Below are 14502 nucleotides of genomic sequence, written 5' to 3'. Positions count from 1 at the left end.
TGGGGGGGAGTTGTTGTAAACTGGTTTAAAGGGGATCATATATAGCTTTTCAGGCACGCTTTGTTTGCTTTTGGCTATCAGCAGAGAGCTCAGGTTCTGTGAGTGTAATTCAGACCAGAGTCTCTTGCTCTCTGTGTGTGTACTTGGGTGAAGGTGGCTGTGGAAACATTTGCAGCTGTTGTGAGGTGAGCTTATCCACATCTTCATTTGCCCAGCCAGTTTCGCTTGGGGAAACCTTTAGTGCTGAATCAGAACTAACAGAAATCGGGTTATCCGTGGAATGCCATTTGTTCTGATTTAGCGCTAAAGTGCAGGCTGGGGGAAAGCAGTGGGGCAAAGGCAAAATTGCTTGGAGCTGTGCCTGGAAAGTGTGAGACAGAGGAAAACTGCTTGGAACCATGCTTCCCAGGCACAGAACAGACAGAAGTGTGAACAAGCCCTTTGTTGCTGCAGACAAAATGCTTCCCAGTCATTGTTCCTACCACCTTATTGTCTAACTGGTGCTGGGTGAAATGCTGTTCTCTCCAGGGATTTGTATTATCTCCAATGACTGCCAATAATAATAATAGGGAAAGTGAATGGGGTCTCATATGGAAGTGCTGCTTATGTGCCCATAAATCTGCCTGCCCTAGCAGTCTTTGGAATGTGATTGGAAACCTGGGGTGTTGCAGGAATGCTCTTGACAGGAGCTGTTTATGGCCCCTTTGTTCTAGCAAGCTTTTGACCTGCCTGATTGATCTCTCTCCCATTCTTCCTTATCCATAGAATCTTAGAATTGGAGAGTCTTTTTGAAAACACTTAACTCTGGATTTATCCACATTTTGGGGGAGAATATTCTATTGCTCTTTGTACCAGCAGTGCCAAAGAGGCTCCCTACCAAGGAATTCCTGGAGCTGAATCAGAAATCCAGTCTGAAGGATCCATGCCTAGAAGCCATATTCACCAGCAGGCGACTAGGGCATGACCAGATCACCTCTGCTGGATGACAACAAGGTCAGACCAGATCCTGCCTCTTTCCCTGCACTGGGAGACTGCTGAGAAACTTGACTGCTGGAGATGTCTTTTTAAAAAAAAGAAAAGATATTTATTAAGAACATTTTCTGAATATAAGAAAAAATAAAAAATAAACATACGAAATAATAAGCTGTTAAAAACACACATTAATTTTCAATAACATAACTTCCATACCCTTATTTCCTCCGACCTCCTCATACTTCCCTTCTTTGTATTCCATTTCAGTTTGTTAGTTCAGCAAATCCTTACCATTAAACTTTTACCCATTTATAATCCTTTTTACATATCTCCTAAAGCATTACAGCTGGAAACCACTTAGTTTCTATCCAACATCTTTCTAACATTCATTAATTTTACAATATTTCTTTAAGTAGTCTTTAAATTTATTCCAGTCTTCTTTCACCGACTCTTCTCCCTGGTCTCGGATCCTACCAGTCATCTCAGCCAATTCCATGTAGTCGATCACCTTCATCTGCCATTCTTCCAGAGTGGGTAGATCTTGTGTCTTCCAATACTTAGCGATGAGTATTCTTGCTGCTGTTGTAGCATACATAAAAAAAGTTCTATCCTTCTTTTGCACCAATTGGCCGACAATGCCCAGGAGAAAGGCCTCTGGTTTCTTCAGGAAGGTATATTTAAATACCTTTTTCAATTCATTATATATCATTTCCCAGAAAGCCTTAATCCTAGGGCACGTCCACCAAAGGTGAAAGAATGTACCTTCAGTTTCCTTACATTTCCAACATTTATTATCGGGCAAATGATAGATTTTTGCAAGCTTCACTGGGGTCATGTACCACCTGTATATCATTTTCATAATATTCTCTCTTAAGGCATTACATGCCATGAACTTCATACCTGTGGTCCATAACTGTTCCCAGTCAGCAAACATGATATTATGTCCAACATCTTGTGCCCATTTAATCATAGCAGATTTCACCGTTTCATCCTGAGTATTCCATTTCAACAGCAAGTTATACATTCTTGACAGATTCTTAGTTTTGGGTTCTAACAGTTCTGTTTCTAATTTTGACTTTTCCACCTGGAAGCCAATTTTCTTATCCAAATTGTATACCTCCATTATCTGATAATAATGGAGCCAGTCTCTTACTTTATCCTTTAATTTTTCAAAACTCTGCAATTTCAATTTATCTCCTTCTTGCTCCAAAATTTCACAATATGTCGGCCATTTGGCCTCCATGTTAAGCCTTTTCAAAGCTTTTGCTTCCATTGGTGACAGCCACCTTGGGGTTTTATTTTCCAACAGATCTTTATATCTTATCCAAACATTAAACAAAGCTTGACAATATGATTTTTAAATGCTTTATGGGCTTTAACCTTATTATACCACAAGTATGCATGCCATCCAAATACATTGTTAAAACCTTCTAAATCCAAAATGTCTGTGTTTTCAAGAAGTAGCCATTCCTTCAACCAGCAAAAAGCTGCTGATTCATAATAAAGTTTAAAGGCTGGCAGGGCAAATCCACCCCTTTCCTTTACATCTGTCAGTATCTTAAATTTTATCCTGGGCTTCTTGCCCTGCCAGACAAATCTAGAAATATCTCTCTGCCACTTCTTAAAACAATCCATCTTGTCCACAATTTGCAATGTCTGAAATAAAAACAACATTCTCGGCAATACATTCATTTTTATCACAGCAATTCGGCCCAACAGTGAAAGCTTCAAATTTGACCAAACTTCTAAATCTTTTTTCACTTCCGTCCAACATTTTTCATAGTTATCTTTAAACAAGTTCACATTTTTGGCTGTCATATTAATTCCCAAATATTTCACTTTCTTTACCACAGTTAGTCCTGTCTCATTCTGAAACCTATCCCTTTCAATCGATGTTAAATTTTTCTCTAAGACCTTGGTTTTTAACTTATTTAGTTTAAAGCCTGCCAGACTGCTGGAGATGTCTTGTGCACTTTGCATTTTGAACGCTGCACGCTGTAACCACAACTGCCCACTGATTTCTCCCATGTTTGGGGAGTCATGTTTTACTGCTCTTTGCCTGCTTCCTGCAGCTGTGCCATGAAACAGCCTCTAAATAAAAGCTACTCTGTTCTTTAAGAATGGTCTCATAGTTTTAATGGTGGAAACCCCAAAGGAAAGCTTAGCAAAGGCTCTAGAAAAAATGGGAAACTTTGGAAGGGTATCAGGTTTTGCTTTAAATAAAGAAAAAACGAAATTAATGGTAAAAAACATGGGAGATCAAGAGAAAAAGGAACTGGTAGAAAAATTTGGATTACAAATTGTAAAAAAAGTGAAATATTTAGGTATATAAATAACAATGAAAAATATAAATTTGTTTGAAGATAATTATAAAATTTTTTGGGAAGAAACAAAAAGAGAAATGGAAACTTGGACAAGATTGAAATTAACACTCTGGGGGAGAATTTCGGCCATTAAAATGAATATCTTACCAAAACTTCTGTTCCTTTTTCAAATGATTCCCATAATAGGTAAAGATGATTGTTTTAAAAAATGGAAAACGGACCTAACAAAGTTTATATGGCAAGGCAAAAAGCCACGGATCAAACATAAATTACTAACTGACATAAAAGAGCGGGGAGGTTTTGGACTCCCAGACCTGAGATTATACTACGATGCAGCATGCTTTACTTGGATTAAGGATTGGATCAAATTGGATAACAGTGACATTTTGGATTTGGAGGGATGGAACAACAGATATGGTTGGCATGCCTATCTAATTTATAACAAAGTGGCAGTTCATAAAGAATTTCTAAGCCATGTAATTAGAAATGCATTATACAAGGTCTGGGTGAGACATAGAAGGTTGTTAGAACCAAAAACCCCATGGTGGGTCTCACCGCTAGAAGTAATATCGATTAAAAAGATACATACTATAGGAAGAATGGCAACATACCAGCAGCTCCTAAAGGAAGAACAGGGCCAAATAAAACTAAGATCATACGATGAGGTGACCCAATACTGTACCACATGGTTACAATATCACAAATTGTACAAATATTCAACCAGGATAAAGTAATAGGATTTGAAAAGGAAGAATCAAAATTACAAAAAGTATTACTACAAAACTCAAAAAAAAAAATTATATCCAAAATGTATAATTTACTATTATAATGGGAATTAAAGGATGAAGAAGTAAAAGAAGTTATGATTAAATGGGCATGCGATATAGGATATGTAATTCAGCTGGACCAATGGGAGAAATTATGGAAATATGATATTAAATTCACGGCATGTTATACAATAAGAGAAAATTTTATGAAAATGGTGTACCAATGGTACTTAACTCCGGTAAAATTGGCAAAAATTTACAAATTAAAGTCGAATACCTGTTGGAGATGTAAAAAAGAAATAGGAACAATGTTTCACATGTGGTGGGAATGCCGACCTATTAAACAATTCTGGAATGAAATCTAAGAAGAACTCAAAAAGATGTTTAAATTATCTTTCAGTAACAAACCGGAGGCATTCCTTTTAGGTTTAATTACAAATGAGATCCCTGAAAATCAAAGGAAAGTATTCCTTTATGCAACAACAGCTGCCAGGATGCTTATAGCTAAAAACTAGAAAGGCAGAAAAATTCCATCAGTGAAAGATTGGCAAGTTAAATTATGTGAATACATAAATCTGGCAAGACTCACAGCTTACATAAGGGGACAATCGGACCAGAAATTATTAAAAGAATGGGGTTGTGCCAAAGAGTATATGAAAAAACATTGTTCTGGAGTTAGTATATTGGTATGTAATGAATGATGCTTTACAGGGTTAAAGAAAAAGAAAAATGGTGTAAAAGTACCAAGGTGGAAGTACCAAGGTGGAAGTAATCAAGTAAAAGTACCAAGTAAAAGCACCAAGGTGGAAGTAATCTAATTAGACACAACAATACAGTAAGAGTAAATTTTTTGAGGTCTTAGAACAAAGGAAGGAAGTCAATTTGTGTTTATGTACGTAATGATATGTCAGGTGGCCAAACTGATGGTAGCACCAGGCAAGCTTCTGTGGAAGAGTCTGCCCATGAACCTGCCTTACTCCAGAGAAGTCCTGGGGGTCATCTTTCCCAGGATTCCGACTGGCAACGGCTGCCTCATGCAGAGGTCTCTCAAGTCCTAGTCCAACACTCTAACCACTGCACCACACGGACTAGGATGGTTGGGAAATGGCTCCCCAGCCATGACTTAGCCAAATATCTCAGTTTCAACCATTTATTCAGATTATTCTAAATCTGATAGCAAATGTATTCTGGTTCATAAATGCAGACATTTTATGGTTTTCGAATATTCTGCTAAACTAGAATTGGTAATATGTGAGATTTCCCCCTGTCATGATCAAGTCTGTCTCCTGTGGGTGTACTCCAGATTCATCAACTAGATTTAGCTAACACCCCGGGATCTCTATTGACAATCACACCTGCAAAAATGGAATCTCCCCATTGTCTATATGCATGTCCTGAAATGGAATGGGAGGAATTTGCTGTGTGCCTGTTTCCCCCCACACATTGCCTCTCTTCTGGTATTCCCCCTCACAAGGCAAGCATCACACAGCAGGGGAGTGTGTGTGTGTGTGTGTGTGTGTGTGTGTGTGTGATCCTGGCCCTCCATTCAGGACAGGACCCCAATGGCAATTTGGGAGACTGGAAGGGGGACTTTTCAAATGAAAACCAGTTTGCAGAAGGTGACAGCTGATCCCCTCTAGCATCGGTGCTGCAATGACATCTGGCAGTGGTGGGAGGAACTGCACTTACTGAATCTGGATCCATGGCAAAGTTTGCAATAGTCTTCTAGTGCAGTGTTTCCCAACCTTTTTTGGGCAAAGGCACACTTGTTTGATGAAAAAAATCTCGAGGCACACCACCATTACAGCCCCGTGATGTCAGCGCGCAGCGTCACGCCGGGAGGGACGCACGAAAGTGTAAGTTTCAATTTTTTTCCCTCCCCCTTGCCGGGGAACCTCCAAGCTTTGGGGGTGGGGGGGAGGAGGCAGCAAAGCGAGGCAGGAAGGAGAGCGCGGCTTGGCTGGGTGAGCTTTGGCAGGGGCAGGGAATGAGAGCCACGAGGCGGGCGCTGCGGACGGAGGCGCTGCCCGCTGAGCTCGCAGGCAGCCAGGCAGGCAGACGGCGAGAGCCCCGCGCTGGGCGGCCTCTCCTCGCCGCCGCCCCGCCTCTCACCGCCCGACTCGCCCGCCTCCCTCCAGGCAACATCTCGCGGCACACCAGGCAACATCTCGCGGCACACTAGTGTGCCGCGGAACAGTGGTTGGGAAACACTGTTCTAGTGAAATGGAAACAGAGACTGTGTTTTGCAGAAGGCTGGTCCATTTGGGGGGCAGAACAGAATTCTTGGCAGGGCAAAAGAGATCAAGCTGCTCTCCCTTTGAAAGTCAACAGGTAACAGGCACACGCCAAATGAGTGTCTCCTGACATTTCCCATAACCTCCAACATTTCTCCGATGAAAATAGGGACGTCCTAAGGAAAAGTGAGACATTCTGGGATAAAATCAGAAACTGGAATGGCTTCTGTAAATCAGGGATGTCCCTGGAAAATAAGGACACTTGCAGGGTCTGATTTCCAAGCAAGCAAGTCGTAAATTTCATAAATTGCACATCCTGTTCCCGTATCGGCCTGCAGTACAAGAAAGGAACACACCTATTATTTTAATGCATGTCAGTCACAGAAACAGCACATCATTTTACTTAACAATATCTATTTTAACAAAAGTGACTGCAGATTAGCAAAGCCAAAAAAGGAAGAAGCTGCTGTTAAGTTGTGGGTGAACATATCAGATGACACAGCGATTCTTCAAACAGTTCTTGTTTATTCACAGGCCAAAACAGAACTGAAGGGTTCAGCCAGCCTGCTTATATAGAGCTCCAGTACAACGCAACTGTAGCAACTTTCTGTAACTATCCAATCACTGAATGTCACCTTCAATCCCTTATTTGCATACGTGGACCTGAATGAAAGCTATCTACAGTATCCCCCTGCTGGCCCAGGGTGAGAACTTCAGTACATAACACATTTGGTCTGACTTGCTTGCAGGAAAGTGCGAGTTGCGTGACAACAGGGCGTCAGAGACAAGCCCATACTCCACACCTCGCAGGGGCATTTCGCCTCCAGAAGTCGGATCTTTCAGTATGACGCCCATGCTCACTTTGAGGGGGGGCTGGGGAAATGGCCCCTTTCCAGGCATGATCTGCCCACCCACAATGCATTTTGCATGTGCCAGAACAGGGCTGGGTTTAGGTTTGATGTGGCCCTCAGCTCCTGAAGGTAATGGGGCCCTTTCTATGTCCAGCTGTCCTTTGTAAACAACAAATTGTCACTGTTTTTTGTGTTGAATATATGCTATATGGTCATTGATGGACCTCATAGGTATCTAAAGCCATTTGCACATAACAAAATACGTGGGGGGGTTTCAGAAGAAGAAGAAGAAGAAGAGTTTGGATTTGATATCCCGCCTTTCACTCCCCTTCAGGAGTCTCAAAGCGGCTAACATTCTCCTTTCCCTTCCTCCCCCACAACAAACACTCTGTGAGGTGAGTGAGGCTGAGAGACTTCACAGAAGTGTGACTGGCCCAAGGTCACCCAGCAGCTGCATGTGGAGGAGCGGAGACACGAACCCGGTTTCCCAGATTACGTGACTACCGCTCTTAACCACTACACCACACTGGCTCAAACTAATTGTTGAACTGAAATACAGTTAAGAAGTATATTTACATTGAAGTATCAAGAAGGCTGATTGCCGAAGAATTGACGCTTTTGAATTATGGTGCTGGAGGAGACTCTTGAGAGTCCCATGGACTGTAAGAAGATCAAACCTCTCCATCCTGAAGGAAATCAGCCCTGAGTGCTCACTGGAAGGGCAGATTGTGAAGCTGAGGCTCCAATACTTTGGCCCCCACATGAGAAGAGATGACTCCCTGGAAAAGACCCTGATGTTGGGAAAGATGGAGAGCACAAGGAGAAGGGGACGACAGAGGACGAGATGGTTGGACAGTGTTCTCGAAGCTACTAATATGAGTTTGACCAAACTGTGGGAGGCAGTGGAAGACAGGAGTGCCTGGTGTGCTCTGGTCCAGGGGGTCAAGAAGAGCCGGACACGACTAAAGGACTAAACAACACAATTAAGAAGTATATTAATAGTGAAATATGATTAAGAAGTATATTAATAGATAACGTTTGTAGGATTTAAGGAAGTTTTGTGATAATATTAATTAGAAATATTGTTTAAAAAGAAGGTAAAAGCAAAATAATATTGTTGTGCATTATTAATGGAAGAAATGTGAAAGAAGTGTGTAAGACAAGCTGAAGGAAGTCAAAAAGGAGAAATTAGTGATAAAAAGAAAAGATGTTGCGATTGTATAATTTTGTATTGGAAAATGAATTAAAAAATGTTTTTTGAAAAAGAAGTAGTATATTAATAGTGAAATAATTATTAAGCTCTAACTTAAAATGATTTTTTATTCATAACAAAATAATGCAAACACATTGGCATTTGGCAATAACAAAAGTTCCTTTAGAAACACAATTTACAAAGACTCATCATCTAGTCTCTAGAAACTTGCTAAAACATGAAACAATAGGTGTAAATATATGATCCAAACTACTAATAATTATAAATTGCAGGATGTAGCCACCCTATATATAGAAAGGAGCAAAGCAGGGATATTTGAGGGGGCAGGTTAGCAGGCGGGGCCCAAGACTTACATCATAGGAGCCTGCACAACACAAAATGCTGTTGCTGTATGTAGGTTTTATTTGATTTGTTTTTTATCTTATATTTCGGAAATGTACATCCAGGGTTTTTTTTTTTCCTTTAATTCCCCCCCCCCCCAAGAGAGTGGGGGCCCTGAGCTCTGGCTTGTTGAGCTTATACCTCGATCTGGCACTGTGCCAGAATCTCTCAGCCTTGAAGGTGGATGGACGCGGAGCTCAGCATCCCGCGATCGCGCCTCCTTCGGTTCCCAGACGCTCTTCAGGAGGGCGGGGAGAGCAGAGGGTTCCTGGAAGCTCAGCTGAGCGCGCTGCCGTGGCGCGCATCTCCCTCCTGATTCCCTGGCCAGAGGCGAGACCCGGGGAGAGCCTTGCGCTGTCCCCGTTCAGCTTGCAAGAGGGAAGGGGGATCGGGGCCCATGGGCGATGCCAAGTCCATCCGTCCGAGGTCCCTCCTCCTAGCACGAAGCCTGCCCAGGGCAGCAGCAGGAGTCCTCACGCCCAGCCCGCGCTGTCCTCTTGCGCGAGTCTCCCCGCGTGATGCGCGAGGACCGGGAGACAAAGCGGGGACTGTGGGGCCTGGAGAGCCGCTGCCGAGCCCCCCTGCGCCCCTCCCCGTCCGCGCAGCTGGGGCGCAAAAGCTCCGCCCGGGTGGATGGAAACGAGACCGAAAGTGCCCTCGCTGTTGCGCCCCGCGTTTGCGTCTGCCTCCCGCGGCCCCGAAAGGAGCTGTGTGTCGCTCAGTTTCGCCTTCGTTTCTTTTTTGGGCTCCAAAACTTCGGGGGTAAGATTCCGGGACGCTGCTCCCGAGGAAACCCATAGAGGTTGCTCCGCTCCCATATTTGGGGTCCAGAGTGCAGCGCGACTCTCACGTGAATAAATCGGAGTGAGGGGAGGTTGTGGGGAGGGCGATTTTGGCGTGTTAGCTAGGCAGCTGATCGCCGGAATGGCGCTCTGTGCCTTAATCCTATCTATCCTGATGGACGTCTTCTTTTTTCATGCATTTCTTATTTATTGATTGACTAGTTTTATATATATAAATAAAATAAATCACTTGAATAACATGCAAGAACCTAGGAGCCAAGTCCTAGGGGCTGAGGTTTCTTCGCCCCCCCCCCAATAAAATATTTGGGGGGGGCAAGTTTATGGGCACTGCCATTCAAATGTCGTGTGGTCAATTAGGTGGGGCGGGGGTTACCTGGATGCCCAAATATGTTATTCAAGTTGGCACCCTTGTAGAAGAAGAAAGATAGCACAACTGAATTAAAATATAAATTAAAGCATCTGCATAAAAGAAAAGTGGTGGCAGTAATGGCAGTGGCCTGCTGTACTTTGGATTGTTCTGATTACCACCATTTGGTTGCCAAACCCCAAACCCAAAGTCTCATTTGGGTGCATTTTGGCTCGCCTGCTGCAGAAAGTGACCCTGAGACAACTGATAATATCATCATTTGTCAGTTTTAGACTCTTAAATAGTAGGAGTTGCCAGGAAATTGTCCTGTTCACCTCTGCGTAGTTCCATCTTTCAGATATCACGGTATATTAATATATTGCGATGTTCATATCACAATATTGAAAACTAGTTATCGCCCAGCCCTACCTGTCGCCTTTGCGCTGGAGAAGTGGTGCCAATAGAGGGGCAGCGCCATCTCAGACAACATTCTACCCGTTGGCAAAGAGATCTCGCCCAAAATTGTGTGAGATCTCGCAGAGCATGCCAAAGCTCATGCAGTGCTAACAATACCTTGTATGGAGCACAGTGCTAACAATACCTTATATGGAAATGTTTGCAATACAACTACTAGAAGCATTGTATGGAAGCAATAGGAAACTGTTTGCATTAGCAAAGCAAAGCAAAGCAAAGGTAAAAAGGTATGTCTTCAGGATTAGGCAGGAATCCTTCAACGCAGCTGATTTGCAGAGGTCATTGCCTCTCAATCCTAGAGCGCAATGTTGCTTTGCTGATCAAAATGAGAAAAACCTTGTGTGCCACCTCTGTCTCCTTGAGGGAAAGGCAGTAACAAGGGTAAACTTTTTTAAAGAAATGGACTACCGGTAAACATTTTTTTTTGGCCTATTCTACCTATTGACAAATTCTTATTTCCTCCCCTCCCCCCACAGCAACATATATTCTCATAAAGTAATCAAGCTCAGGTGGTTCTGGATGTAAGGGATGCTGAAGCCACTCTTTTCCTCTTCCTCAGATGCAGAATGTTGCAGAAAATGCCCAGGAGATCAGCATCCAAACAAGGACAGAAAAGTTTGGTGACACAGCATTGTTCTCATAGCTCCCACCTGAAACAAGAACCACAACATGAGTCATTCATGTATTATTATCCTTCATCATAGGTGCCGACTCCATGGGGCCTGAGGGGGCCCGAGCCCCCTCAAAAAATTGTTTGGGGGGGCTCCGCCCCCCCCAATAATCTCGGGCGCCCCTCCAGCAGAGCGCCACCACCGCCCCTCCCCCAGCCCAAAATGCACAGGGTCGGGCTGCATGCCTCCTGCCCTCCCTCCCGAGCAAAAGCTCCACCCAATTTCCTTCGGAGCTGATTAATAGGCGCAGCACGCTCTCCCCTATTCGCTCACGAGGAGGCGGCGCCACTTTATCTGCATATTCATGAGCTTATTAATTATTCATGAGCTTTCGCGGGCTCCCCCAATATTTTTTATAAGTCGGCTCCTGTCCTTCATGCTCCAAAAGGGGTCATCCACCCCCACCCCCCGTCTCTCTCTCGGCATTATTGCACCCCACGAACACATTCCACACCGCGAAAAGTATGTGAGGAGGCTGCAGAGCTGAGCCAGCGAGGAGTGGAGCCCAGGAGGCAAAGGGCTGTGGCCAAGAGAGAGTCCTGAGGCATCTTCCTTCAGCTCCTGGGCCTGAGGGTCCCCATCCCAGATATAGGGCACCGTTAGCTTTCTTTTGCTTTCTTTGCCTCTGCTTTGTAACTATAATTTTAACTCTGCTATTTGATGCTGCTTTTACTTCGTTATATTAGGGGTTGACATCCAACATTAGACATATCCAGAGTGGGAGCAATGAAATAAATTGACTTACATCTACTGGTATCAATAGGTCTACTCTATGACTAATGACAGTTATCCCTCTTCCATTCTTGGAAGGAAGGAAGGAAGGGAGGGAGGGAGGGAGGAAGGAAGGAAGGAAGGAAGGAAGGAAGGAAGGAAGGAAGGAAGGAAGGAAGGAAGGAAGGAATTGCTTGGGTTCTTACCACTTGCATATGCACAGTTGTATTTGCTGAATTTCCCAGCAGAGTCGAGCTTTATGCGGGTTGCACCATAATCATCCTTTCTGGAACTTACAACCCTGAACTGCTCATAAGGTGGGATCAGAACCTCGTCCTCAATGGGGCAGGAAGAAAATTCTCTGATGAGAACCCCATGACAAGTGTTAATCTCAAAGATGGTTTTGGCCACAGGCTTTCCAACTCCCGATTTAGGATCTGCAGCGAAATCATGGGCAATCCATTCTTGCCGTGATGAGGACGTGAATTGACCGAAACGGACCGTATCATCAACAGTAGCGCTGAAGTGGATACTTCTGACCCCTCGAAACACCTTGTAGCAGGTGGTGTTGGAGGTCCTCAGGTCCTGAAGGGCTCTGGTCAGGAGAAAGTGGAAGGTCTTGAAGTTGAAATTATTCAGGTAATATTCCTTGGATTCCCCAGCTTTTCTTACAGCTGCGTTGAAATCAGGATACAACTTGGGTTCTTCAAAGGTATAAGCCATGATTGCTGCAGCGTACTCTGGCTTGAGGTTTCTGGGCCAGTTACTATAATACATCAAGCGGACTGCTTCTCCCCAGGCTTCGCCATAAATTTTGTTTTTGAGGAGCTCGGTTTGGTTTAGCCATGCAATCTCCTTCTCCATCGTCTGTTCACAGCCCTCGTATTGGTCATCGAAGGAATCCAGGGCCATGTCAAGCGTTAACTCGTTGCCTAAAAAACGGTCTTGTCTTGGGCTGCAGTTAGGGGAGACCTCAGGCAGAAAAGAACAAGATGGGTAAGTAGCTTAGCATACGAAGAGGCTGGGAAGGTGAGACTTTGCGATAGAGGCTCCTATCACAGGTCAAGTTACGCAGCATGCCTGACAGATGGCCATCCACCCTCTGCTATAAAACCTCCAAAAAAGGAGTGTCCTTTAATCTGTTTCTGCTCTATTTTTGAAAGTTTTAAACTCCAGATTTAAGATTGAATTCTGGACTGAAGCCCACCTTTGCCCCCTCCTCCACCCTCCAAGGTGCCTTTTCATACCTGATTGTCTCCTGTGAAGATTCCCATCAGATGCAACACCAGGACTCTGTGGAGAGGGGACTTCATTGTCCACACTGTTCGTTTTTGGGGTGCAGCAAGTTGGGTGCAGGCAGAGCGGATATCTCTATCTGCACGCTCGCTTCCATTTGAAACTTACTTGCAGCTTTATGTGTTTTTTCCCACAGAAACAGGAAACAGGCAGATTTGAGGTTTCATGGGCGGGGAGGAGGAGGGGGAAGCTCCTTTCCTCAATGTTTAACTAAGTTCATTCTAGCCAAAACTTACCCAATGATAGGTCTCGTTTTCACAGAGATTTCTCCAGTAACAGGAAGAGGGAGAGGCTTGTTTCTCTACATCCTTCCCCTCAACACCATCAAAGAGCATTTCAATGTGCACTTCTGGTTTGCTACTCAGCCACATTAGAGGGGTGACTATTAGTATACAAAGCCCTCCATAGCTTGGGATCAGTTTACTTGACGGATTGGCCTGCCCAACTCCCATCTCTGGAACTGGGACTTTTCACAAGTGCAGAGCTGTCTTTCCCATTGAGCTTAGTGGCGCGTTGCGCCAGGGCGCCGGCCTCTCAGGGGCACCCCAGCGAGTGGGGGAGCTGCGTGGCTTTGCCTCCCCTTTCCCTACATGCCCGCCAGCTGTGCCCCCTCAACCATAGGGCTGGTGGATGTGCAGCTTCCTTCCCAAGCCTGCTCGGGAGGAGAGCGATCCCTGCAGAGGATTGGGAAGGGGTGACAACTCTGGGGAAGGGGGGGATCTTTGCACCACGGCACCGGATATGCTTAAGACGGCCCTGCACAAGGGCCACATAATCTCCCTCCTTCATTGGGCAGGCTTCTTTTAAACGTTGCTTAGACTTCCTTTCCACAGGCAAGCCTACAGAGACATGGAATTTCATTGGGTACATTGCTTTTAAAAAGCTATTGGTTTGTAGATATATCTTAATAATTCAGATATGTTTAATGTTTTTAAAGTCTGTTTTCATCAGTATTTTAAATTATATAGGTGTGTGCGTATCTTGCTAAATAAGAATAAATAAATACATGGCACCCCACTGCACTGTACTGTATTCCATAGCTTAGGTTGGGGTTAGGGGTGGGCAAATTTTATCTTCATTTCTCATTTTTCGATTCTTAAGTCCAGTCCTCCACATTTCCACATCAATTTGTGAGTATATATTTGTTTCATGTCCTGCTGAAAATTCACCCCATGTTAGTTCAATTTACTCCTAACATACATAGATTTATATGAAAGTTTGTCTAACACGTACAAGCTTGCAAAGCAATTTCGCCTAAAATATTGCATTTCTCTATTCCATTTTTGACAATACAGTGGTACCTTGGTTCTCAAACTTAATCCGTTCTGGAATTCCGTTCCAAAACCAAAGCGTTCCAAAACCAAGATGTGCTTTCCCATAGAAAGTAATGCAAAAAGATTAATCCATTCCAGACTTTTAAAAACAACCCCCAAAACAGCAATTTAACATGAATTTTACT

General features: G+C 43.9%; 1 protein-coding gene across 1 annotated transcript; it reads right to left on the bottom strand.

The window, feature by feature from the left end:
- Positions 1 to 9706: 9706 nt before the first annotated feature.
- On the bottom strand, positions 9707 to 13735 carry LOC308569676 (erythroblast NAD(P)(+)--arginine ADP-ribosyltransferase-like). Its single transcript, XM_081163904.1, has 3 exons — positions 12995 to 13735; positions 11954 to 12719; positions 9707 to 11015 (listed from the first exon to the last, which is right to left on the bottom strand). Exons 1-3 carry the CDS (start codon positions 13058 to 13060, stop codon positions 10921 to 10923), a joined length of 927 nt encoding a protein of 308 aa, XP_081020030.1. The 5' UTR covers positions 13061 to 13735; the 3' UTR covers positions 9707 to 10920.
- Positions 13736 to 14502: the final 767 nt, after the last annotated feature.

Source organism: Podarcis bocagei (assembly GCF_964188305.1).
Source record: "Podarcis bocagei genome assembly, chromosome: 12".
Lineage (NCBI taxonomy): Eukaryota > Metazoa > Chordata > Lepidosauria > Squamata > Lacertidae > Podarcis > Podarcis bocagei.
The sequence above is the reverse complement of the archived record's forward strand: the minus strand, read 5'-3'. Positions and strand labels throughout refer to the sequence as shown.

Bases quoted from the DNA above. Each gene is read 5' to 3' on its own strand.
- LOC308569676 (XM_081163904.1), bottom strand. From the start codon at position 13,060: ATGAAGTCCCCTCTCCACAGAGTCCTGGTGTTGCATCTGATGGGAATC. The intron at 12,720-12,994 runs GTATGAAAAGGC...TTTCTGCCTGAG, and splicing joins TCTTCACAGGAGACAATCAG to GTCTCCCCTAACTGCAGCCC. The intron at 11,016-11,953 runs GTAAGAACCCAA...TTCTTGTTTCAG, and splicing joins CAACTGTGCATATGCAAGTG to GTGGGAGCTATGAGAACAAT.